This window comes from Equus przewalskii, chromosome 13 (genome assembly GCF_037783145.1).
Source record: "Equus przewalskii isolate Varuska chromosome 13, EquPr2, whole genome shotgun sequence".
Classification (NCBI taxonomy): domain Eukaryota; kingdom Metazoa; phylum Chordata; class Mammalia; order Perissodactyla; family Equidae; genus Equus; species Equus przewalskii.
The window spans coordinates 19254963-19279213 of NC_091843.1; the positions used below are offsets into that span (position 1 = coordinate 19254963).

The 24251-nt window shown below is 45.7% G+C and overlaps 1 protein-coding gene across 1 annotated transcript; it reads left to right on the forward strand.

Annotated features, from left to right (window-relative positions):
• The first annotated feature begins 460 nt into the window (after positions 1–460).
• On the forward strand, positions 461–16180 carry IL12B (interleukin 12B). The gene is made up of 8 exons (XM_008515193.2): positions 461–1766; positions 6091–6178; positions 9473–9748; positions 10288–10405; positions 11938–12155; positions 13563–13720; positions 14409–14591; positions 15107–16180. The coding sequence occupies exons 2-7, from the start codon at positions 6091–6093 to the stop codon at positions 14538–14540; spliced, it is 990 nt and encodes a 329-aa protein (XP_008513415.1). The 5' UTR covers positions 461–1766; the 3' UTR covers positions 14541–14591; positions 15107–16180.
• Positions 16181–24251: the final 8071 nt, after the last annotated feature.

The window sequence follows — 24251 nt, forward strand, 5'->3', positions numbered from 1 at the left end:
GAAGCGCCAGAACTTAACCACTGTACCACCAGGCCAGCGCCTAATTTGATACGAATGTGTCTGTCACATAATAACAAAGAAACAAAGCAAACTGCGGTAAGGTCCCTTCCCCATCACTGCCTAGCTGTACTCCTCAGGGATGCCCACTGTAAAAAGCGCACACACACACAAACGGTATCATACAACCAACATACAATGCAACCTACTTTGTTCATATAACCGTCTATCTTGGATACAGGACGTTTTCCCTTGTTGTTTAATTTGAGAAGAACTTCCATTTCACCCGAAGCCTAGAGGACCGAGGAGATGGGAGAAGGCGCTCTGAGCTGGAGGGAACGTCTCCGCCTAAGCCAGAGCACAAGGTCGGATAACCAGTGGGACTGCCAGCTGAGCGGTCCCCGCCCTCCCAAGGCCGGCGCGGTGCGGCGCCCTTCCCGGCCGGGACAAACGGAGGGAGGGAGGAAGTGTGCGGTTGGGAAGCTCCGCCGCTCTCGCCTGGGTTTCCCGTTTTCCCCGCGCCGAGACTGCGAGGAAAGTTAGCACAGAAATCTGCGCCCACCCGACACGCGGCCGGGGCCCAGGAACTTCCCGCGCAGCGGGGGCCGGGCCGGGATGGAGAAGTCGCCGGCGGAGCGCGCTCTCGGACCCCGGCCGCCGCGCCGGGACCGCCTCGCAGCAGCGCCCTCTGTCGGCGACTGTGGGTACGGCCCGCGTCTGTGGACCTGTACTTGGTGGAGGTCTTCGTGGTTCATGTTATTTTCCTGTTGGTGTGCAGATCGGGTGGCCGTGTGGAACACCGGTGTACTGCTTTGCATCCTTCTTAGCAATATTAAATTCCGCCAGGAATTTCTAGCTAATTTTGCTAAATCTGTGCATCTGCGTAGAGCTCCTACGGCCATAGATTTGTGTGCAAATGAGTGTCAGGGTATAGTCTGGGTGCCCAGGAGAGTGCGCCTTGAGTATGGCAGGGGTTGTCTAAGTCTCTGCCTGTGGATGTTTCACTTTCTGCTCCCATCTGTCTATGAGCTAGTACCTATGAGCGTAGGCTGCGTCCCTACATATTTGAGTCATTAGTAATACACACATTATCATCTCTCAAAGACTGTACAAATGTGCAGAGTGTGAGTGTGTGTGTGTGTGTGTGTGGTGCATGCAGCCACAATGGGTGGTGATAGTATGTTTCTGAAATCCAGATGTTAAAGAAATAATGTGTGGAAGCGTGCCCCAGATATTCTAAACCCTTTGCCATTCATCTCTTCCTCTTTGACTTCAGGAGAACCCTAGATTTTGCTTTCTGACCCTCTAGCATAGAGTTACGCGATCCTGACCTGAACTCAGCCTCCTGCGTGACTTCTCCTTGGCCTTCCTTCTTCTCTGGTCTGTGGAACCCAGGGAGGCTGCCTGGTGCTGTCTCTGAGCGCCTTGGCCATGATGTCAACCCAAAGAAAACAGCATCCTATCTCCTTCCTTTTCCCCCACCCAAAAGTCACTTCCTCTTAGTTCATTACCTGGGATTTTGATGTCTGTGTTCCCTCAGCATTATTGATACACACAGAAAAAAAAAAAGGAACTTCTTGAAATTCCCCCAGAAGGTTTTCAGAGTTGTTTTCAGTGTTGCAACTTGGAACAACTCAGTTTCTAATTGAAGTTTCCATCAGAAAGCTTGGTAGGAGTAGAGTATATAAGCTCCAGTAGCAGCAGCAGCAGCAGAAGAAACAAGAAACGGTTTCAGACCCAGTGAACTCCGCAGCCTGGCCACAAGCAAGGTAAGCACTTCGCTAGCCCCTGTGATCCCTTTCGCAGGCCCGCAGGCTGTCTGGGGGTAGGCACCATGCGTGTGCCACCCCTGCACCTGGCGTCGTGGACTGGGTAAATGCCTGGAAGCGTTTCTGGTGACTTAGCTGCTGGGACACTAGTGAAAAGTCAGTAGTTTGGGGGCTGATGTCTAAAGTATTAGTTTTAAAAGTCAACTAAGAATAATTGTATACCAAGGTCTGGGAGCAGATGCACATTAGAAAGATATGATTTTGTCTTGTTTAAAAGTGGTATGTATATAAAAGTGTGTTCCTCAAGGGCCAGCCCGATGGCATAGTGGTTAAGTTGGCATGCTCCACTTCGGTGGCCCAGGGTTCGCAGGTTCAGATCCCAGGCATGGACCTAGTACCGCTTGTCAAGCCACCCTGTAGCAGCATCCCACATAAAATAGGAGAAGATGGGCACAGATGTTAGCTCAGCGACAATCTTCCTCAAGCAAAAAGAGGAAGATTGGCAACAGATGTTAGCTCAGGGACAATCTTCCTCAAAAAAAGTGTGTTCCTCCACATTAATGCCCGTCACTTAAAGGATTGTATAGAGTTGGAGTGGCACTTGCCTTTAGTGTTGTGAACTTTTTGAAAGCTTTGCATTCATTAATAATGAATTCAATAAATAAACGAATTCGGACTTATACCTCATAACTGAATGTTACAGAGCATACTTGCTCCCGTATGTGTGACGGCTTGCAGTCAGTTGTGACAGTCAACCAGACTCATAGCTGGGTTATCCAGATCTTTTGGATTAACTAACTTTGGCCCCACTTGAAAAATGGAAAGCAATTGAAAGGTCTAAAACTACTTTCTTAAAAGTTTTAAAGTCTGTGAGAGGGAAAAACAGAGATATTCTTTACTGTCCTGGTGTCTTACAGTTACCCAAGTAAAGTGTGTGCAATGATTCTCAGGTTGAAAGAAAATAATGATCCGGTTAAAATATTATTTTTACAAAGAGATTACCAAACCCCACGTGGTGGCCCACTTTTTTTCAAATAAGGAATTTCAAGGCACTAGAAGGAATTTGGGCATCCTCTTAGAGTTCATTTTACTGAAATCTGACATTTTTTCATTTCTCTACAATCATTCTTCTAACAATTAATGAACTCCCTCTATGCTAGAGTCTTTATGCTAGACTCTGGGGACAGAGTATGGAATAAGAGGGACATGATCCCTGCCATCAGAGACCTCAGTGTGGCAGGGAAGACGAACAGTAAAGAAATAACTATATTATCGCAATTGTAGTAAGTATCCTGAGAAGAGGAATGGGGCTCTGTGAGAGCAAATAGCCAGGAGTCCTGACTTCATTTGGGCAACAAGCTGGATACTCTCCATGAATTATTTCATTACCTCCTCACCACAGCAGGATGCCCATTTTACAGATTAAGAGAGTGAGGCTTAAAGAGGTCAGTGACTTGCCCAGAGTCACACAACTAATAAGTGGCAGAGCTGGGATGTGAATTCAGGTCTGCCTGGCTCTAAAACTGGGGCCCTTTGCCTGTGCTGCCCACGCCTCCTGTGACTATGTCTTTTTATTTTATTTATTTATTTATTTATTTTGGCAAGGAAGATTGTCTCTGAGCTAACATCTGTTGCCAATCCTCCTCTTTTGCCTGAGGAAAATTGTCACTGAGCTAACATCCGTGGCAATCTTCCTCTGTTTTGTATGTGGGACGTCGCCACAGCATGGCTTGACGAGCGGTGTGTAGGTCCATACCCAGGATCTGAACCTGTGAACCCTGGGCAATAGAAATGGAGTGTGCGAACTTAACCACTACGCCACTAGGCTGGCCCATCTTTTTATTTTTAAATAATAATGTTATTTTCTAACTAAAAAGTAACAAACAAAATAAACCTTGAAAAAGAGATGCCCACCCAGGTATCATTGGCATGCCCACGCTGGCACCAGCGTTGGGAGCCTTAACATACCACAGGACCTGGGGTCCCTGCATCCCACCTCCAAGGGTTTCAGGAGTTTAGAAAACCTATGAAATTACATGAAAAAAAAAATGTCTAATCCTCAAGACTCTGAAACTCAGCATGTCAAGGAAATGTGGGCTGTGAGCTACGGCTCCCTGGCATCAGCTGACCTAGAGAACAGCAGGGTGACTACCTGCTCCCCCCTTTTTGGTTTCTCCTGGGTTTGCTTAAGAAAGTGACCCTCCATCATCTCTACACCCTGGTTTAAAAGGTAGATGATACTGAAGTGAGAGTTGTTTCTTACAACCGTCACCTGGGCTCCCTTAACCCTGAAGTGCAATTCACCTGAAATTCTCAAATGCATCTGAGGCCCAGAGAAGAATTGCTGGGCATGTAGCCAGCCAAAGGGAAAACGTCAGCATTAAGGGAGTGTAAAAGAATCACCAGGAGGTACCAGGAATCTCTGTGGTTTTCCTTCCCAGGGTGCCAACGTCTGGGTTTTACAGACCTGTGTAATTGCAGTACCTCTATGGGCGTTTCCCTACAGCCAGGCACGATTTGTTTGTCTACCTATTGTATACAAAACAGAGAGATACCAAATTTTCCCTTTATCCCTTCCCCTAGGTACAAGCTAACATGCTATCCATTGCCTTCTATAATATGTCATCTCATTGCATTCTCCCAACAACCCTCTGAGATGGATGTTATATCCATTTTGTAGATGAGGAGATTAAGGCTCAGAGAGTAATTTGGCCAGCATCACACAACGAGTGAGTGGTGGGACCAGAATTTAAGCCCACATCTGCTTGACTCCAAACCTATGAATGGACTCACTGATGCTCTGTGGCAACGAGTACTTTGCTACAGCCATAACTTGGGATGAGTTGATAGGCATGTCCCTGAAAACTCCGTGCTGCTGTGACAGGCGCGCTGACCATGTGCAGGGAGGCCTGACCTCGTCCTGTCTCTGCCCCTCACAACCTTTATAGTCTAAGGGGGTGACATCCATAGCAAGGATCCCCTGGGATTAGCAGCAGTTCTAACGAAGCCATGATTTGTCAATATTCAGTCACCCCAACCAAGCAATGCTCACTTTTAAGGTACTTGGCCAAAAATTTTGCATCTTGTTCTTCATATGATTTAGACTGTGGTTTCTGCAGAACACTGGTGCTCTCTGAGATGGATGGAGGCGTTTCACTGAAATGAAATAATAATCATCTCTACCTAATTCACAGGTTGGGTATGGTTTTCACAGTCTGAAGATTTTCATAGATCCTGGATACTAATATAGATTGAGTTTCAATATAAGATGGAGGCTGATTTAGTGTAAAAAAAAAAAATATATATATATATGTATTTCATCAATTCATGGTGACTATATCAATATTTTATGGTCTGCTCTCAGGGAACATCTTGATTTTCAGAGGCTCTGGACCCTGAACATGGACTAAACCAGAGGTTCTCCAAGTGTGGTCCCCAGACCAGCCAGATCAGCTTTGCCTGGAAACTTTTAGGAATGCAGATTCTTAGGCCCCATCCCCAGACCTGCTGAATGAGCCACTGTCGGGGTGGGACTCAGCAATCTGTATTGTAGCAAGGCTTCCAGGTTATTCTGACTTACATTCAAGTTTGAGAACCACTGGTTACATTATGTGGGAGGAAGTAATCTGTGAGTTTGAAGCAATTACAGTCTAAACAAGGAGAGAAACTAAACCTCTGCAACAAGGGCTGGCAACCAGGTCGTTGCCAGAACTTGAAAGATGACTTCTGTATTGCCTTCCCGCCACCCAAAGTCCTTTAGTGCTGGTGTCACCGCATATACTGCCTCTGCTACAATGGTACAGGTGTGTAGCTGATCTCCCCAACTGGAGGGTAAGCATTTAACACACTGACTTCATAAATATTTGTTGAATGAAAGTATTTGCTCCTGCAAGACAGAAAGAATCCTTTTTTCACTCCCAACTGCTCTAGTTCAGTGCCCTTTACATAGTAAGTACCAAGTAAAAACTGCTGAATGCTGATCGAGACACGTCATGCTCCTTCTCTGAGCCTTAGGTTTCTCATCTTAAAAATAAGAGGATTATATCAGACGGCCGGCCTTAGGTGTCTTTCAGCCTCAGATAGTCTGTGGTTCTCTATTTGGAGATGTTCTTGTCCAGAGACTGGCTGGCACAGGGCTCCTATAATTCACTTAACCTGACTGCGTAGAGAAGAAGACGGTGTAGAAAATAAAGATTAAAAACAACGTAGGGAGAATGTGAATATGGCTTCTGAAGGTAACTGAGTAATTGTTGACCTTCTCTCTCCTCTTTTCCCTCTTCTTTCTCTTTTCCTCCTTCTCCTCCTGGTTCCCTGCCTCCCACAGATGCATCAGCAGTGGTTGGTCCTCTCCTGGTTTTCCCTGGTTTTGCTGGCGTCTCCCCTCATGGCCATATGGGAACTGGAGAAAGATGGTAACCAGACTCTCCTCATTCTCTCTGGAGGCCCCGGGTTCTGAGCCAGGCCTCTCGGGAAGCCCTGTGGGGAAATCAGACTGAAATGGACAGCCGTGCATTGGGGCTTCCTAGGGGGAGCCATCACTCTGGGGAAACGCGGGCCGTGTGTCCTTATTTCCCCTTCGAGGGTGTCTATCTTGTTGACTTTCACATTAGATATGTGAGAAGGAGCTTTTTGTGGACTGTGGTGGGAAGAGATATAGCATTACTAAAAACCACCTCTACCATAACAATTAAGATTCCGAAGTGAAGGGTTTGAAAAGTCTAAAAACTATGTTCTAGCATTTCCTGCTCCACTGGGTGATATCACCCCCTCAGCTGGCACCTAGGTGACTTACCTCTGACTAAGCACTTTGAGGAAAGTATAGGATTTAGACTCTCATTGACTTGGGTTCAAAAGCTGGTTCTGCCACTTCTTGGTTATGTGACCTTGAGCTGGGTCACCTCTGAGCCTCAGTTTCCTCAACTGTAAACTGAGTGTTACAAAGTGATGCCTGCCACATGGATTATTAAATACGTTAGTGAATGCTGAAGACAGCCCAACAGATGGTAAAGTGAAAATAAATGTGAGCTAGTATTATCGTTTTGGTTGTTTAAAATAATGTCTCTAAATGATACAAGAGAACCTGTTTATTATCCCAATGATCAATAAAAACCATTAGTAGAATAATAGAATAGGTATTAGTGGAATAAGGGGTCTCCTCTGGCCTTCTGTTATCTCACATGTGGGAAATATGTGTTAACTGATTGTTGTTCCTAAAAGACCATCAGATGTTTCTCATTTTTTTAAGCCAACATCATAATGTTGTTAATTACTGTCTTTGTATAATAATGGTTAATATTTATTGAGCACAGTATCTCATTTAATTCTTACAACAACTGTATGAAATAGGAACTGTTTGTACCCCCATTTTATACATGTTGAAAATAGAAGCTACAGAGATTAACTAACTTACTCAATTTTACATACCTGGTGAGGGTGGAACAGGGGCTTGATCCCATTCTGTCTCACTTCACAGCTGATGCGCTTAAGTATTTCAAGAAGGACATGAAGTTTTCTTCTCATAAGTATTTTACGAGAAGGACGTGAAGCAATTGTTTCCTATGTCCTTGGAGAACTGAGCAAGAGGAAATAGACATAAATTAAAAATCTTCATTTAATATTTTAAATAGTCTTTTGACAGTCAGGAGAGTGTAACACTGAAATGGGGGCCTGAAAAAAATTTTGAACTATTCTTAGGAATTTCAGGAAGACATCCATCCAGCTGTCCCCACTCTGCTCCAGGAGAGCTTCAGACCCTCCCTTGAGTAAAGGCAGACAATTGTGCCAGATCCCTTCCAACCCTGGGATTTTTAGTGAGCTCGGGAACTTTGGCCCTTGCATAGTCAACTGTTAGTAACTTCTGATTTGGTAAACCACAGAAATTCCAGAAAGTCAATGTGAGAGACACTGAGAGGGTTTGCGACCTTGGAGACAAGATGAGATGCAGCCAAGCGCTAGGTTCTAGATGCTCCTCATCAGGTTCCCTCCTGCAATTGTGGTCCCTGTCCCTGGACAAAGGTCTTCTAGGCCTTCTGAGTCTTTGTTGTGACAGGAAAATAGCCACACTGTTCGGTCACCAGTGGGACAAAGGAAAACTAGAGAAAGCCAAAGATGCCATGTGGTTTTATGTCATCACAGCTAATCATTTCCAAAGAGTTGGGTCCCAAATGCTTTTCCCCTCTTGTCTTTGTTACCCATTCAGTAGTTATAAATCCCTTTCATGTAAAGCGAGAACTTTATATCCCACAATGCTTTCCATTTGGATGCCAACAGCAAGAGCCACCATTTATAGAGCATTTAAGGGGTGTGGGTTAAGCTCTTGTATGAATTAGCTTGTATAATCCCCATCTCAACCTTCTGAAGCAAGTACGATTATTGTGCTCATTTTAAAGATGATGACACTGAAGCTTAGAGGAATTGAATGTCCTACCCAAGGCCACAGGCTAGTATGAGATAAAGCTGAATCTAAACCCAGACCTGTGTGACTCCAAAATCCAGGCTCTTAACCGCGATGGCTCTCAAACCTTAGTGGGCATCAAAATCATCTGGAGAGCATAAATAACCAGATCACTGCGCCCAGCCCAAAGTTCCTGATTCAGCAACTCAGAGTTCACGTTTCTAACAGATCCCCAGGTGATGTTGCTGATGGTGGTTCGATGATCGTGCGTGGAGAAGCCCTGCATTAAACCATTCTATTCAATTCATAATTGATGCATGAGTGAATGAATGAAGGTTTGATGTGACACACTCTTTGAAATACTATACTAAGCCATTCCTGAAGTGCCAGTTTAGATACTGGTATGAGAGATCCAGTGCAAAGCCAGAGACAAGGTCTAAGATGTAGCTCTTGTGCTTCTAACTTGATATAACCTTGCTTAGCCTCTTGGTCTCAGTACCCTCCTCTATAAAATGGGAAGACAAAGATCTACTGAATTTCCTCATAAGAGTATAAAATAGCTAAAAAAAAACACAGAGAAAGAAAATCTCCATTGGTGAGTTTCATGCAGTAGGAACTAAATCCTTAAATCCCCATGGAGAATCATAAGACAGTTCTCTGTGCAGTTGTCTGACCCTTTGGTCTCTGAATAACAATAACAACTAAGTTTACTATGGTGAACACTGTGGTGAGTCCTTTCCTTAAGCACTTTACTAAGTACACTGTGCTAAGTGCTTTTGCATTTAATCCTCACAGCCAAACCTGAGGCATAGATACTATTATTATTGTCATTTTACAGATGAGGAAACTGAGGTTCATGGTGATTAAGTATCTTGCTCCAAATTCCCCAGCCAGCTGGTGGGGACAGGATCTCAGGCTTGGTCAGTCTTTCTCGACACTGCCCTGCCTTATTCCCTATAAAACTGAAATTGTATTGGAAGTTTCTTATCTCCACCAGGCCTTCAGCAAAGAGTCTTGTGCTGCTTGCATTTTTTGGTGTATCAAGGCCTTCTTCATCTGCCAGTGATCAGAGGTCAATTATTAATGGCAGCCTGCCAGTTAATGAGTCAATGGCAACTATAAAACTCTTTGCTTCTCTCTTCCATGACCTTGAACCCAAGTGGGGCCCAATACCCTGAGATCATCTCAGCAAGCATTTGCTGTGATGTGCAAGATTGTGCTTTGGCAGTACAGATGCCCAGGTGGTTCAAAACACACAGTCCCAGGGTTCATGGAGCTCATAGTCTGGTTCTTCATTCCCTCTGCTCTCCAGTGTATGTTGTAGAATTGGATTGGTACCCTGATGCCCCTGGAGAAATGGTGGTCCTCACCTGCAATACCCCTGAAGAAGAAGGCATCACCTGGACCTCGGCCCAGAGCAATGAGGTCTTAGGCTCTGGCAAAACCTTGACCATCCAAGTCAAAGAGTTTGGAGATGCTGGCTGGTACACCTGTCACAAAGGAGGCGAGGTTCTGAGCCATTCTCACCTGCTGCTTCACAAGAAGGAAGATGGAATTTGGTCCACTGACATTTTAAAAGACCAGAAAGGTAATGCCATTCCCTTGGATCATGTCAGTTTTCTCTTGCTCCCTAAGAGGTACAAATGTAGCAATGTAGTAATATCAAGTCTCTTACTGAAGCCACCCAGAACCTATGTTTTCCTTGGCTTTGGTTTTCCTTTGCTAGACACTTTGGGTTATCAACCACCCAAATCTCATGTTGAGACAGTTTCATCTGAATCTAGATGCTTTTCCTGAGGTTCTCTTTAAATAACAGTGGTATTATTGGATGACTAATGGAAGTTAACCAATGTGTATAGTGCCTAACTCAGCCCTGGGGGATAGCCTTGAAAAAAATTAAACCCTCTCCAATGTGTTAGATGTGTAGTATACTCTGCAGAATCAGCATCCTACTGGGACACTCCCAGTCCTCAGTGACCTGCCTACCAGGGGAACAGCAGCATTTTCCAAGGAAATAAATGGAAGGTCTTCACTCTTGGACCAGTTGGTGGCCTGTGATTAATCACAATCTAAATCTTTCTGAAAGAAAACCCCTAAATATCGAATTTTTGTTTTTCTCAAACCCAGAATCCAAAAATAAGACCTTTCTAAAATGTGAGGCAAAGAATTATTCCGGACGTTTCACATGCTGGTGGCTGACAGCAATCAGTACTGATTTGAAATTCAGTGTCAAAAGCAGCAGAGGGTAAGTGAAACCGCTCCAGTATCTCAACATTTTGCTAGAATGATTTCATTAAGAATGAGAGTGACCTAGCAAGGGCCTGTCAGTCAGTGCTAAGGGAGAAAACAAAGTCAGACCCGTATTGTTTCACCGGCCCACTTGCCTAAGTTGGGGAAAGAACATGGAGCGCTAAGCTAATCACCTAAACAAATGTATGCGTTAGAATAGGACATTGTTGGGGCCTGGGAATAGCCTCTGCTGTGTTTGAACCCACTCATCCAAATTGCCAGGTGATGCTGGATTAAGGCTTATGGCACCACGGGGAGGGATAAAGGGAGAAATTGAAGCTATAAACGACTTGCCAAAATTGCACCTTGAGTCAAAATAGAAACAAGAGCTCTAGGGCATAGATCCTGAAGCCGACTCCAGAAAACTCTGTGAGGCCTCTGGAAATTTTTCCCAGGGCCACTTCAACTCCTTTTTCTTCTGCCAACACTTCTAATCTGAACTTCACTGTTTGTCCAATACAGTTGAACTTTCCCTAAGAAGCCAGCTGCCATGGATACAGAACCTAGGTTAGCCCCTCCACGTGTCTCCCTCCACTCCTCATCTAAGTCCCCAACAACAGAGGATGGAGGAGCAAACCCTTGGTGACCAGCCTGGCCTGGCCACTGCTTCACGGAGTAAATGAACCTTTGGGCCTCACTTTGCCATCTTTAAAATGAAAATGCCAGCCAAAGAAATGCTTATAGATATGCACAAAGACATAGATGCAAGTGTTTATTGTGACATTTGTGGTAATCAGCAGGGGAAAGGTTAAATAAAGTGTGGTACATTATGCTCTGGCTTAATGTGCAGTCATCAAAATGAATAACCCGGTCCATATGGTCTGTCATGGAGCTCTCCCCATCATATGTTCAGACAGGGAGGAGATGGTTACAAAACCATATGTGTGCATGTGTGTGTGTGTCTATATATATATATATAAAATTGGATCCTATTTTATAAAAAATAAAATCAGTGTTTATACATATAGACAAAATACATGTGTGTATGCATATATACACGTGGATATATAATTGCTCTGAATATTCATTGAGAGAGGTCTGGAGGGATACAACAAGCGATGAATTGTATTTCTATCTGGGGAGGGAGATTAAGGATAAAGGAGGGTTGGGGTTAAAAGAGGCACACACATTTCCTTTATGTGCATCTTTATCTTTTTAATTTTTTTACACTTAGCATGTATTGATTTTGTAATTAAAATGTGAAACCTGAATTTAAAATTTTATTAAGGAGATTTAACCAGGAGCTCTGGATCTAAAACTTTCCAGACTCGTTTAGACTAGAGGCACGTACGAGCAGAGTTGTTTCTCTGCACCACTTGTACTACCTCTTAAAGCAGAGCTTGTTCTCTTGGGGAGGCGGGTTTCTTACTCCCCGAGGAGATATCAGACCAGTTGGAGAAACTGTGTCCTCAGATGGCTGGCTGGCTTCAACTGCTAGGAACTCACCACAAATGTGCGACACAGGATAATGTCTGTCTTTGACTTCAGTTCCTCTGACCCCCGAGGGGTGACGTGTGGAGCAGCGACACTCTCCGCAGAGAGGGTCAGCGTGGACGACAGGGAGTATAAGAAGTACACGGTGGAGTGTCAGGAGGGCAGTGCCTGCCCGGCCGCCGAGGAGAGCCTGCCCATTGAGATCGTGGTGGATGCTGTTCACAAGCTCAAGTATGAAAACTACACCAGCGGCTTCTTCATCAGGGACATCAGTGAGTTTGCTTGATTGTATGTGCTTGATAAGGACAGATGCCATTCATCACATGTTCACAGTGCCCCAGGCACGGGGGGAAAGGGTTTACATGCCTTATCTTCTTTTATTCTGCATCCAAAAAAAGTGCAATGTAGGTACTATTATCTGCATTTTTAGGAAGAGGATTTTGAGTCTTAGAAAAGTGAAACAGCTTGCCCCAGATCTCACAGCTAGCAGTTCAGACACAGATCTGCCCCACTAGAAAAAGCAGGCTCTTGGCTGCTCTCCTCTTCTGTTGCCCAGGTAGCTTCCATGATGAATCCAAGAGCAGCCCCTGAAGCATCATATTCATATTCAGAACCAGGGTTTCCCTACTAATTGCAATTGTTCCCAACCAATCTTTCTCTAGCATTTGAAAAGAAACTTCTTTATTGGAATATAAACCCCCAAATGGACATCTAATTGGCAGATGGCGATTTTGCCATTTATCATTTCCTTTCCTATTTATCCAATGAAGGTGCATCACAAAATAAAGTCTGATAGAACCACAGAGCTTGCTCTAGCATTGTGGGGAGGTGGGGTCCAGTTCACAGAGGGTGGCCAGGGAAGGTCTGTCTGAGGAGGTGACATTTAGCTGAAACCTAAAGGAAAGAAGATGTCAGTTGTGTTAAATTTTTATGAAGCATCTGTAGGCGCCGTGGTCTTTGGAGTCGTGCTGGGCCCAGGAGCCCGAGCACATTGCATAGACTGTCTCCCCTCCCCTCATCTAGAAGAAGATACGCTACTGGAGGACAGAGGCTTTGTGATACCCACTGCTAAATCCTCTGTGCACAGTCCAGTGGCTGGCACATAATGGGTGCTCAGTAACTATTTATTGAATGAATGAACGAACGAGCATAGAGTCAATTTGACTATAACTGCTACAGGACAAGTTAGCGCCCGATGCCATGAAACGGCAAAAGAAAGCGCTAAATGGAAAACCTCTCATCTATGCCCAGCAAGAGGTTCAGCTCAGTTCCAAGTTTGTGCAGAGAAGGGGGACTGACCTCAGAGAGGGTCATCTTTTACGGCACAGCCCAGATGTGAGAGTCTTATTGTCTCTAAGAACTTTCTTCTGAGCACTACGCAGAGGTGGTTTCACCTCCAGGTCCCATCTGATGGTGCAGTGATGAGAAGGATTCCGAGCCTCTCTCAGGTTTCGCCATAAAGGACATGGCGACTGGTGAAAACCACCTCCCACAGGCGCCAGCGTGAGTAGCAGGTAGTAGGGGTCCCTCATGTCTGCCAACCAGGTGCTCACAGGAGTTAAGTAACCACCGTGTGGACTCAGAGCTGGTCAAGGTCAAAGTGCAGTCAGAAGCCAGCACGACCTTACTCCAAAGCCCAATTAGAAAAATAAAGGGTGTTTCTCTATCTTCTTCCATAGTCAAACCAGACCCACCCAAGAACCTGCAGCTGAAGCCATTAAAGAATTCTCGGCAGGTGGAGGTCAGCTGGGAGTACCCCGAGACCTGGAGCACCCCACATTCCTACTTCTCCCTGACATTCTCTATTCAGGTCCAGGGCAAGAACAAGAAGGAAAGGGTAAGATGTGATCCAGGTGCCGTATATTCTGTGGTCAGGTTTATGCAGGCCCACATCAAGGAGAAGGTGAATGATGTCATCCTCTGGGTGATGAATCTCAGATGAACGATACTAACAGCTAATGTTTATTCAGAATTTTCTATGTGCCTGAAACTGTGCTAAGGGTTTTACATGTATCCACCACAATCTCACAGTAACCCTAGAAAGGCAGGCAATAGTATTGTTACCGCTTCAGGAGTGAAGACATGGAAGCTAAGAGAGGTTAAGTGATTTGCCAGAGGTCACCCAGCTAGGGTCAGAGTGGTCCATTCACAGGGAGTATAAGAAGTACAGGGTGGAGTGTCAGGAGGGCAGTGCCTGCCCAACCACCGAGGCGAGCCTGCCCACTGAGGTCGGTCCCACCATCCATCTAGTACTGGAGGGAGTGGGCATGCAGCCTTCAAGCAAGGCAGCTATGCTAGATGAAAGCCGGACCAAACAGTATCTCCCTCAGGGCTTACAAAGTAGAAAAGCTGCATGTGCTTAGCGCTTCTCTCAGCAGGTGGCGCAAGTTCCACACACGCCCTTGTGAATTGCAAGTGTGTTGCCCTAAAACTAGAGTGTGCTTGTTTGGGGAGATGGTGCTTTGCAGAAATATGCCCAGTTCACCTTGTAACTGTGTTGCCAAAGATCTCTCTCTCCTTTGCAGAAAGACAGACTCTTCATGGATGAGACTTCAGCCACAGTCACATGCCACAAGGATGGCCAGATCCGTGTCCAAGCCAGGGACCGCTACTACACCTCATCCTGGAGCGAATGGGCATCCATATCCTGCAGTTAGGGATGCAGACTCAGGCAGCCCAGGCCAGACCTGAACACTCAGTGTACCCAGGTGCAGGGCAATGGTGGGGACGGTACAGGAGATGAAAGGGGGGATGAGGTGCCCGCACAAAGACACCAGAGTCAGAAACAGACATTTGTTCGTTAACAGATTCGATGCCCATATTGTTGCAGGCACTAGCCTGGGCACAGGGATGCTGCAGTAAAGAAAACAGGTGTAGGTCCTGCCCTCCTGGAAGGGAAGGCAAAGAAGAGAGAGGTAGCCAGGGGTCAGAGCATGGCTGGCTTGTAAGCTGTTTCCAGGAATTAGACCCTCATCTAGGGGGCACTGGGAGCCCTGAAGGGCTTTACACAAGGAAATGACATGATCAGATACTCTTTTAAGAAAACTCTCAAGAGAGTCTCTGGTGAGCATGGTACCAGCCAAATCTTAGGCCACAGAAGGAAGGGCTGGACCCTTCTGACATGGAATCCCCAAAGGCCACTTGCCCCAGACATGTTGTGTGAAATAAGAAGGGTTGGCTGCCACATTTCTCATCCACATAGACTTTTGGCTTTCTTTTTCAGGTTCTAATCCCAGGATGAAACCTTGGAGGAAAAGTGGAAGATATTCTGCAAAATTTTTAAGAGACATGGAATAGATGCAAAAAGATATTTTCTACCAATTTGCTTTTTAATTTTTTAAGATCACAAAGATGTCTTTACTGTATTTTTATATTTAAATACTAAATGCCCACTAAAACATTCAGCTAATTTATTTATAGAGCTTCCAGCTAGCAGGTTGCCGCTGACCTTAATGCTATTTAAATATTTAAATAATTTATGTATTTATTAATTTGTTACTGTTATTTAACATTTGTGTGCCAAGATGTATGTTTCATACTTTCACAACCTGATCCAGAGAGAGAGGGCCCTATTATGCAAAATGTGTATTTTTGTGTTATTTATACTGACAGCTTTTCAAGCAAGGTTGCAAGTGCATCGGCTGCATGAGAACCAGTGAGAACACAGTGTTCTGATGCCAGCGCCATAATGTATTTGTGATGGATGCGAACACAAAAGATAGTTAAATAGAGACAGACACAAACCTGTTTGAGGAGGTCCTAGAGATGGAGATGTTAGTTCCCACATCCATGAAGACTGCCTGGAAGTGGTGTTGATAAGGCAGTTCAGGGCCACCTGCACTTCTAAGCAAGTTTAGTCTTTGGCTGCCTGAACTTAGAAAAGGCTAAAAAAAATGATTGAAATTCAGCTTCAGCCTCCCTAGCTGTCCTCGCCCTCATCTGTCTGTAAGACATAGGAGGGCAACACAGAGACATCGTTAAGTGTCCGGAAAATAAAAAGCTTTCATGATTCAAGAGGGAGGACAAGTGTCGTTATGGCTAAGGAGATAAGATTGTCAGAATTGCCGCTGCTGGTGAATAGCCACACAGAAAAGCAGACGGATGCAGAAAACGATCGAGAATCGCTTACTCAGTGTAAGTGAACCTGATGCGCAGCTAGGATCAGAAAGTGACGATCCATTAAGATGCTACTTTTAAGTACCAAATGTGCTTTCTGTAAAGTGATTCCATTTGTTTTCTGTTTATTTATTTTTACATTCCACTGGTGAGCTAATAAAAATGTAACTCTTCTTTGCAATAACGTTTGGTCTTTCTCTGCTGACTTGGGTATCTGGTTCTCATTTACCAGGGCTGCATTATTTTTCCCTGCCATTTAAGAACTGCCCCTCCATGAAGCAGTTTCGTTTCCAGTTTCACGGAGTTGCCCTTTCCCTTTATAGGATTCCCAAAGTCAGAGTCTGGCTGAGCTAAGGGACTGTCCCTGTGATCTGACCACTGAGCATTCCGCCCTCTTCAGGGGTGGATGCTCTCACTTCTTTCATCTTCTATCCTGGAATCAATCCTACTAGTTTCCCAAGCATCATGAAATAAACTCCCAGCTGGTAGAGCCATGGGCATCCCATGCCATAGGTCCAGCTCCAGTGCATACGGAGGGTTTGCCACGTGTCTGGACATGTGCCGGCCCTGGGGGTTGAAGAGTTCCAAAAAGCCCCAAACAGTGCCCACTCCTGGCACAGCTTATAAGACAGGGATGAAAAGTTAACTTCATACCACTAAATGCTAAAATCTTCAGTGTACATGGTGCCCTGGGCTGAAAACGAAGAAGGATCAGTGTAACCTGGAGTCACCCAGGAAGGCTCCATTGAGGTGCCCACTTTGGGCTCAAAGAATGGGCAGGACCTGCCAATTCCCCTATGGTGCCTCCCATGCAAAAAGCAAGTGGTGAGACCAGAAAGAATGGAGTCCATTCTCTGCCATCTTCAAAAGCCAAGGGTGCACATCCAGCTTCCTTGCAATGGTAAGCTAATTATCACAGGGATGTGGTTTCCATTTCTTATTTTAAATGTCCCCTGGAGCCCTTATTCCTCTCTGCTCCTGGCCTGGAGGAATGGTGGGGAGTTTCTACCATCCTAATCCAACATTTGAAACATATCATTTTGTGTTGTAAACCCACACTTAACAGCACATGGTTGGTTAATAACAACTATTTGTCCTCCTACAGGCTCTTTCATCTAGAGATACCAAAACACTTAATGGGCACTTAATGAACAAAACTAACCAAAAAAAAAAATCACATTTCATGAGTACAGCGACCTGGGGACCTTTTCCAAAACTTCCGGCCAGCCTAGGGCAGAGGTCAGATGTTCTGGCTCCCACCATACCCAGTGCTTTCCCGACACGACCTCTCAGCATTTGGGTAATCTCAGTACATGCAATGGAGACCTTTTCTCTTTGAAAGATATTCCCCAGGACAGTCCTTTTTATTGTGAATCTAGCTACTACAAAACGTATTCAAATGTCCTAGCAAAATTGCTCATGACTGGGAACCGGGAGCCTGGACCCTGGGCCTGGCCAACCTTGCTGCATGACCGTGTGACCTTGAGCAGGGCACTGGACACCACCTGCTGGTTGTCCAATCAGCACTCACCCCCAACCTCCTTCTCCCTTCATGTCCCTCCTCAGCTCTAGGGTCGGGAAGCTAAGTAATCACTTTCCAGCCACCCTTGCTGCCCAGCAAGGCCACAAGACCCAGTTCTGGCCCATGAGATGTAAGAAAATTCTACTGGAGGTTTTCCTGATAAAAGACAGAGCCATAGTTAGCATTGCTCTTTCCCTCCTTCCCTCTTGAGCAGATGAAATTGAAGAAGGCTCAGAGGCTTCCTTGGAACCAAGATGGAAGCCACCATGCTAAGACTGTAAAGATAGACTTTGGGATCCTAGTGACATCATCAAGGAGCTGAACCAACCCCTGTAACTACTTTCTCCAGACTTCCTGCATTAGAAACATAGAACCATATTTGGGTTTTTTTAATTGTGGCAAAATACACATAATATAAAATTTACCATTTTAACCATACCACACTCACATTATTGTGTAACCATTACCATCATCCATCTCCAGAACGTTCTCTTCTTCCCAAACAGATTCTGTGCCCATGAAACAATAACTCCCCCATATTTGTTTTTAAAATAGAAAACGAATAAACTGAAAATTAAATAAAGCCAATCTCCTAAACATCCAGATCCTCATCTACAAGAGGTTGCTGGCCAAGTCAGAAGAAGGAGCCAGGCCAGCATGGGAAGGAACTGGCATCAGAAAACCTAGTTCTACCCCTTACAGCTGGCGCAACCCTAGGGAAGCCGTGGAGTGCTCAATTTCCAGCGATGCCAGGTGAGGGCCTGGTGATACCATGCCTGCCTGCAGAGAGATGTCCATAGCCAGGAGACCTGTTCCAAGGGCAGCCTGAGTGTCAGCAGGAGTCACCTCGGGGGGAGGCGGTTGGGAGTCTGACCGAGCAGCCCCCATGGAAAGACATCTCCGCTATTCCTTCATTCACTAGACATTCTTTGAGTCACTGCTCTGCCCTGCCACGATCCTCAACGTTCTGAATACAGGGGTGAACAAGACCTTGCCCTCACACCGTTTCCAGTCTCCGAAGGATTAAATGCTTGAAATTCTAAGCATTGGAGGTCACTTCTTGAGGTTGAAGGGCACTATGAAATGAGATAATTGGTTTAATGTGATGGCACAGTGCCTGGCCCACAGGAAGCACTCAGTAAAGAGTAGCTATTTCCACTGAATACCTCTGTGATCTTGAGCAGTTACTTAACCTCTTTAAGACTCAGTTTTATCACCTGTAAAATGGGATAATAACAGTACTTACCTCAGAGGGTGATTGTGAAGATTAAATGGAATAACACTTAGAATGGGCTTAGAAAAATACCCGATCCATAGTAAGTACTCAATAAAAGCTTATTGTTAATATTCTTATTATATTACCTATAACCTGAAAGAAGCACAACTCTGGACCCTGTGCTTTTGGGGGAGTGGGGAGATGGAGGGATCATTTTTAGGAGGCCTTACTGTCTCTCAGAACTGGGTTGGGATGGAGGGAGCGTTAATCAGCCAGTGGAGAAGAAAGAGATGGCTCAGTTAGTTGAGATTAAAAAGGCTTTCAGTGTAAAATCCATTTCTTATAAATAAAATTGCAGAAACATCCCCATGTGGTAGATACCAAGATGCCATGAACCCAGTTCCTGCCTTCAGGGATTGTACAGTCTGGTGAGAGAGAAAGGGGCTGATGTGGTGAATATATTAAAATACAGCCTGGCTGGGATGAGGTTATGTTCACCCTAAATATTTCTTTTTACAAAGGTTTTCAGCTTCCAGAAAGAGTCGTTTCATTCCCTTTCACCTTCCTGGCTGCAATAATTTGGCATAAACCGACCAATTCACCTCACCTATAAATCAGATTTTAATCATCTCTTTCTATTTCATTTCATCACGGGCCCTCTTCCAGGACAGCATTTGCGAGCAAAATGTATTTGGACGAGACTTTCTCCAGAGGGTCATATTATACCAAGGAAATGAATTTCCTTTCTGAAGCTCATAAAATGCAAAAATCAAATCAGCATTCAGGCTGAAGGCGAAGAGAACCAGGCGTGCGTACGGAAAACCCGACTTTGGCAGGAAGCGCGCTCGGCCGAGCTGATCTCCATTTACCTTCCCGCAGCCCTGGGCTCCGGAGGCGCCGGGCGTGCTGGCAGTCGGCCGCGCCTTGCGCTCAGCCCCTCCGCGTGGTGGGTGCCAGTGTGTGACGGGCTGCCGGGCTCTGCAGCTGCTCGCTCGTCTCCGCCTGTCTCCTTTCACAGGCAACACACACAGTCTCTCCCCTGCCCTTCGCCCCAGCCCACCTGGCGTCTTCCCTGGCTCCTTGCAAAAGGGCCATTGCTAACCTGAGCATGGGGGGTTCCAGGGAACTAAGCCTTTTGCCAGTGGCCCTGTGGTTTGCAGGAGAGGGAAAGCTGGGGGGTAGGTTTTGGACAAACCACAGTGGCCAGTCAGCTTCCTCCTTCCCACACCCACCACCCAGCAAACATACAGGGGGAATGGAGCTAAAATGCCTGGGAGGGGTCCAGAGCATAGGGGTGTGACCCTGGCCCCGGGACAAGGAGACCTGGCTCAAATCTCTACTCCCTACTTACCAGCTATGTTCCTGGAGGCAATCTCTCCATCTCTTTGTGCCTCAGTTTCCTTACCTCTAAAACAAGTATGCTGGCAGAGCCACCACCTCCCGGGGCTGCTGTGAGGGTTTAAGGAGACAGAGCTTACAGCCCCTGGCACCCCTCAAGTGCACAACAAATGTTAGTTGCAGTTGCTGCTTTTCTAAGGTCATGCCAAAAAGGCCACCTCTTCTTCCCTCCCGTGGAGATGAGGGCTTGTTTCGGACACAAACACAAGCCTTGCATTTCTAACTCAGCAATGTGTCCTCCCACCCACCAGCCCTCTCCTGGGTACGTGGCCAGCATACAGCCGTAACATCGCCCCCAATTCAGAGCACCCAGAACAATGCTCCATTTCAGCTAACCATTGCATGGACCTTGTGGAACAATCTCCAGCCATGGCTTGCCCTTTTCTCCGAAATCCCTCTTTTTTGTGCTTTTGGGGTCCTTAGAGGTTAACCAGACCAATGGTCCCCCAACTTGTTTGAGCCAGGATCCCTTTGTTCAAATAGCAATCTTAAATGAAGTCTCAACATACACAGGGACTGGGGAGGATGATGCTAAAGGGACTTTCGGTGTATCTGCAATGTTCTAGTTCCTTACAAGAAGAATATATTAGCATATTTCCTGCATAATTAAAAATTATTATTTTATAAAGTCTCATATGTAAAGCAGACAGAAGCGGAGCCGCTCTGGCTGAAGCCTTCCACCCACTCAGTCCCACCTCCCTATTCACCACTGGGTGCCCTGGGGCGCCACCTCAACCTGCCCAAACTCGGCAAAGCACAGTTTGAGAATGCTAGTTTTACAAATGAGGAAACTGAAAGCCAGACAAGTTTGGTGCTTTGGCCAAGCGCCCAGAGCCTGATTCATGCCAGGGCTCAAACCTGAACCTGGATCTCCTGACTCCCATTTTAGCCATTCCTGATATATTGTCAAATTCCCAGAAGATTGCTATTAAAAGGACCAGGCTATCACCAGAGAGAGGCAGCCCATGAAAACCCAGGAGCTCCACAAACATGTACGTGCTAATCAACTTCTCAAAAGAGTGCTTGGCTTCTTGGAACATGGTGCCCAGAACTTGAAGAGGATCCTCTGCTCCACTCCATAGGAGTGTGGAAAAGAAATGGCAAGAGCATGCACCCTCTCAGACAAGAAAAGTCAGAATTTGAGCTGTCACAGTGCTGCTACGAGCCCTAGAGCACCTTAATGCTAACATGAGAAAAGGTGTGCGCCTTCTTCTAGGCAGACACAGTCCCATGCAGGGTGCTGGCTCACTGAGTGGAAAGTGGGCTAGATTTCTGTCCCCTCTTCCCCCCTCCACCAGGGATCCTTGTACAGGACAACCTGCCCAACACACGTGGCAGCCCTGGTCATGGTGAGAGTGGGAGGTGCTTCGAGTAGAGGAAATTGAAGGAGAAAGAGGGCTTTCACTCTTCATTCATTCATTCATTTCTTCCGTAAATAATTACTAAGTGTTTACTGTACCAGGCACATAGGTGCAGGATAGAGTACATGAGCAAGGGGGTAGGCCAACTGCCCTCCAAGATCTTACAGCCTTGAGAGGGCTGAAGACAAAGCCGCAGACAATAACAGCACAGTGTGGTACATGTCAGCATAGGTGAGAAAAAGGGGTCTATGGAATTATCAGTGAGGAGGCTTTAGGCTGCAAGTAAGAGCAACTCTACTAAAAAGGGGTTTGAGCAGTGAGCAACGAGAGGGTAACCTAACAAGAACTCTGGAGGTAAGGTGCCGGAGGATGGAATTCAGCAGTTCAATTATGTCATCAAGAACTCAGACTCTTTTCAGCTTTCATCTCCACCAGCTTCAGTGAGGGGGCTTTTGTCCTCACTTATGCCCCTCAAGGCGGCAGCTGCAGCTCCCAACGTGATGTCCTCATGTCACCATGCCTGATGATTGGAAAGGTAGTACTCCTCTAAATTTTTTTTTTTGCTCAGGGAAGACAGCCTTTCCCAGAGTGCTCTGGCAGACACGTTCACACTTTCACTATGAGGTACGCTGGGAAAGCAAGAATTTGGCATTTTCACCTCTAAAGTGGGAGGCAGGCTCAAACAGCAGGAAAGGAGCTGAGAGTGGGAAATAGTTCTTGGGTAGGCAACCACCAGTGCCTGCCACAGGAGCACAAAGGAGGGACACAGAACCTAGATTTGAAGGTGAGCATCTGTGGTAGGCAAAAATCACGCCCTCCCCCCCCCCCCAAGATGACCATGCTCTAATGCTCAGAACCTGTGAATAAGATGAGATTATCCCAATTATCCAAGTGGAATGAATGTAATCACATGAGCCCTTATAAGTCAAAGAGATGCAGTAGCGGGTAAGTCAGAGACCTTTGAAGCATGAGAAGGATTTGAGATGTCATTGCTTGCTTGCACATGGAGGGACCGTGTATTAAGGAAGTGGGGACCTCAATCCTACAACCCTAAGGAACTGAATTCTGCCAACAACCTGCATGAGTTTGGCAGCAGATTGTTCCCCAGAGTCTCCAGAAAGGAACGCAGTGCTGCCCTGTGAGACACCAAGCAGAGAACCCAGCCAAGCCTATCTTGACCTCTGACCTTCAGATCTGCAAGGTAATCAATGAGTATTGTTGTAAGCAGCTCAATGTATGGTAATTTGTTGCAGCAGCAGTAGAAACTAAAATAGGATCCCGAATAAGAATGTATCCATGTTGTGACTTTAAGAATTAGGAGGAGGGGCCAGCCCCTAGGCCTAGTGGCTAAGTTCGCCCACTCTGCTTCAGCGGCCCAGGGTTCGGATCCTGGGCACAGACATGGCACCGCTCACTAGGCCATGTTGAGGTGGTGTCCCACATGTCACAACTAGAAGGACCCACAACTAAAATATACAACTATGTACTAGGGAGATTTGGGGAGAAGAAAAAAAGCAGGAAAAAAAATTGGCAACAGTTGTTAGCTCAAGTGCCAATCTTTTAAAAAAAAAAAGAATTAGGAGGAATTAGCAGATAAAGGGAATAAACATGAGTATAAGTCTGGACATGTTTGGAAATCAGCAGAAAGCTCCTTTCAGCTGAAGCATAGTATGGGGGAAGAAGAGGAAAGGAGAAAGATGAAAAATAAGGATAGGGAGATAAGTAGGAACTGAATCAGGTGGGTCTTCAAATGTCAGGCTTGGGTTTCATCATGATGACAACAGGAAGCCATTGAAGGGTTTTAAGCAGAGAAGTGATGGGGTCAAACTTCTGTTTTTACCAAGTCACTCAAGTTGTTAGATGGAGAACAGATTGGGAGGTGGCAAGAGAGAAGGCAAGTAGACCATGTAGAGGTCACAGTAGTGGTATGGATGAGAGATTGTGACAGTTTGGACTGGAAAAATGCTGGTGGGAATGGAGATGAGAGGACCACTTTGAAAGAAATGAAGGAGAGAATTAGCAGGACTTATTGACTGCACATGAGTGGTAAGAGAGACAAGAGTCAAGCGTGAAGTCCATTCATTTATTCATTCAACACATGGGTATTTGCACCTTCCCTAAGTACATAGTCCAAGGGCTGAACTAGACACAAGATGTTGCCTCCGCAAAAACACACATAGTCCGTACTTAGTGGAACTTAGAGGTTTCTGACTTGATCAACGTGGTCACTGGTGGTACCAGTCACTGAGAGAAGAGGAGCAGGCTTGAGTGGGGAAGGAACGAAGATGATGAGCTCCGTTTTATATCTGTGGACATATATATGGGATGACCAATGGAGGTATTCGATAAGTCTTGGATATGTGAGTCTAGAGCCCATGAGTGAAATTTGGGCTGGAGATAGGAGCTGAAGATTACCAGTATATCCAAGAAAACTACCTTCAGTCAGTCAGAAGACAATGTCTATGAGGAGAGGGGTTAAGCCTTCAAAAGCTTGCACCTCCACCTTTTTGCCTCAGGACCAACCCTGAATGAGAGACTAACTGAAAACTGGGACTGTCTTTTTCAAGTCATGCTGGCTGAACCTCGTGCCAAGAAGCCCATGGGTGCTCAATAAAGCTTAATTGAATGAAGGAATGACTCAAAAGGCCAACAAATGAAACCCAGTGGGCAATTCTCTCTCAGATTATTTGCTATAAAATAGAGGAAACATTTACTCTCCTCTTTTTTAAGTAGCTCCGCTGCCCCAGAATGCAGT

Excerpts from the sequence above, each read along its gene's own strand:
- IL12B (XM_008515193.2), top strand. The coding sequence starts at position 6,091 with ATGCATCAGCAGTGGTTGGTCCTCTCCTGGTTTTCCCTGGTTTTGCTG. Across the intron at positions 10,406-11,937 it reads AGTGTCAAAAGCAGCAGAGG|TTCCTCTGACCCCCGAGGGG; the intron begins GTAAGTGAAACC and ends CTTTGACTTCAG. Across the intron at positions 13,721-14,408 it reads GCAAGAACAAGAAGGAAAGG|AAAGACAGACTCTTCATGGA; the intron begins GTAAGATGTGAT and ends TCTCCTTTGCAG.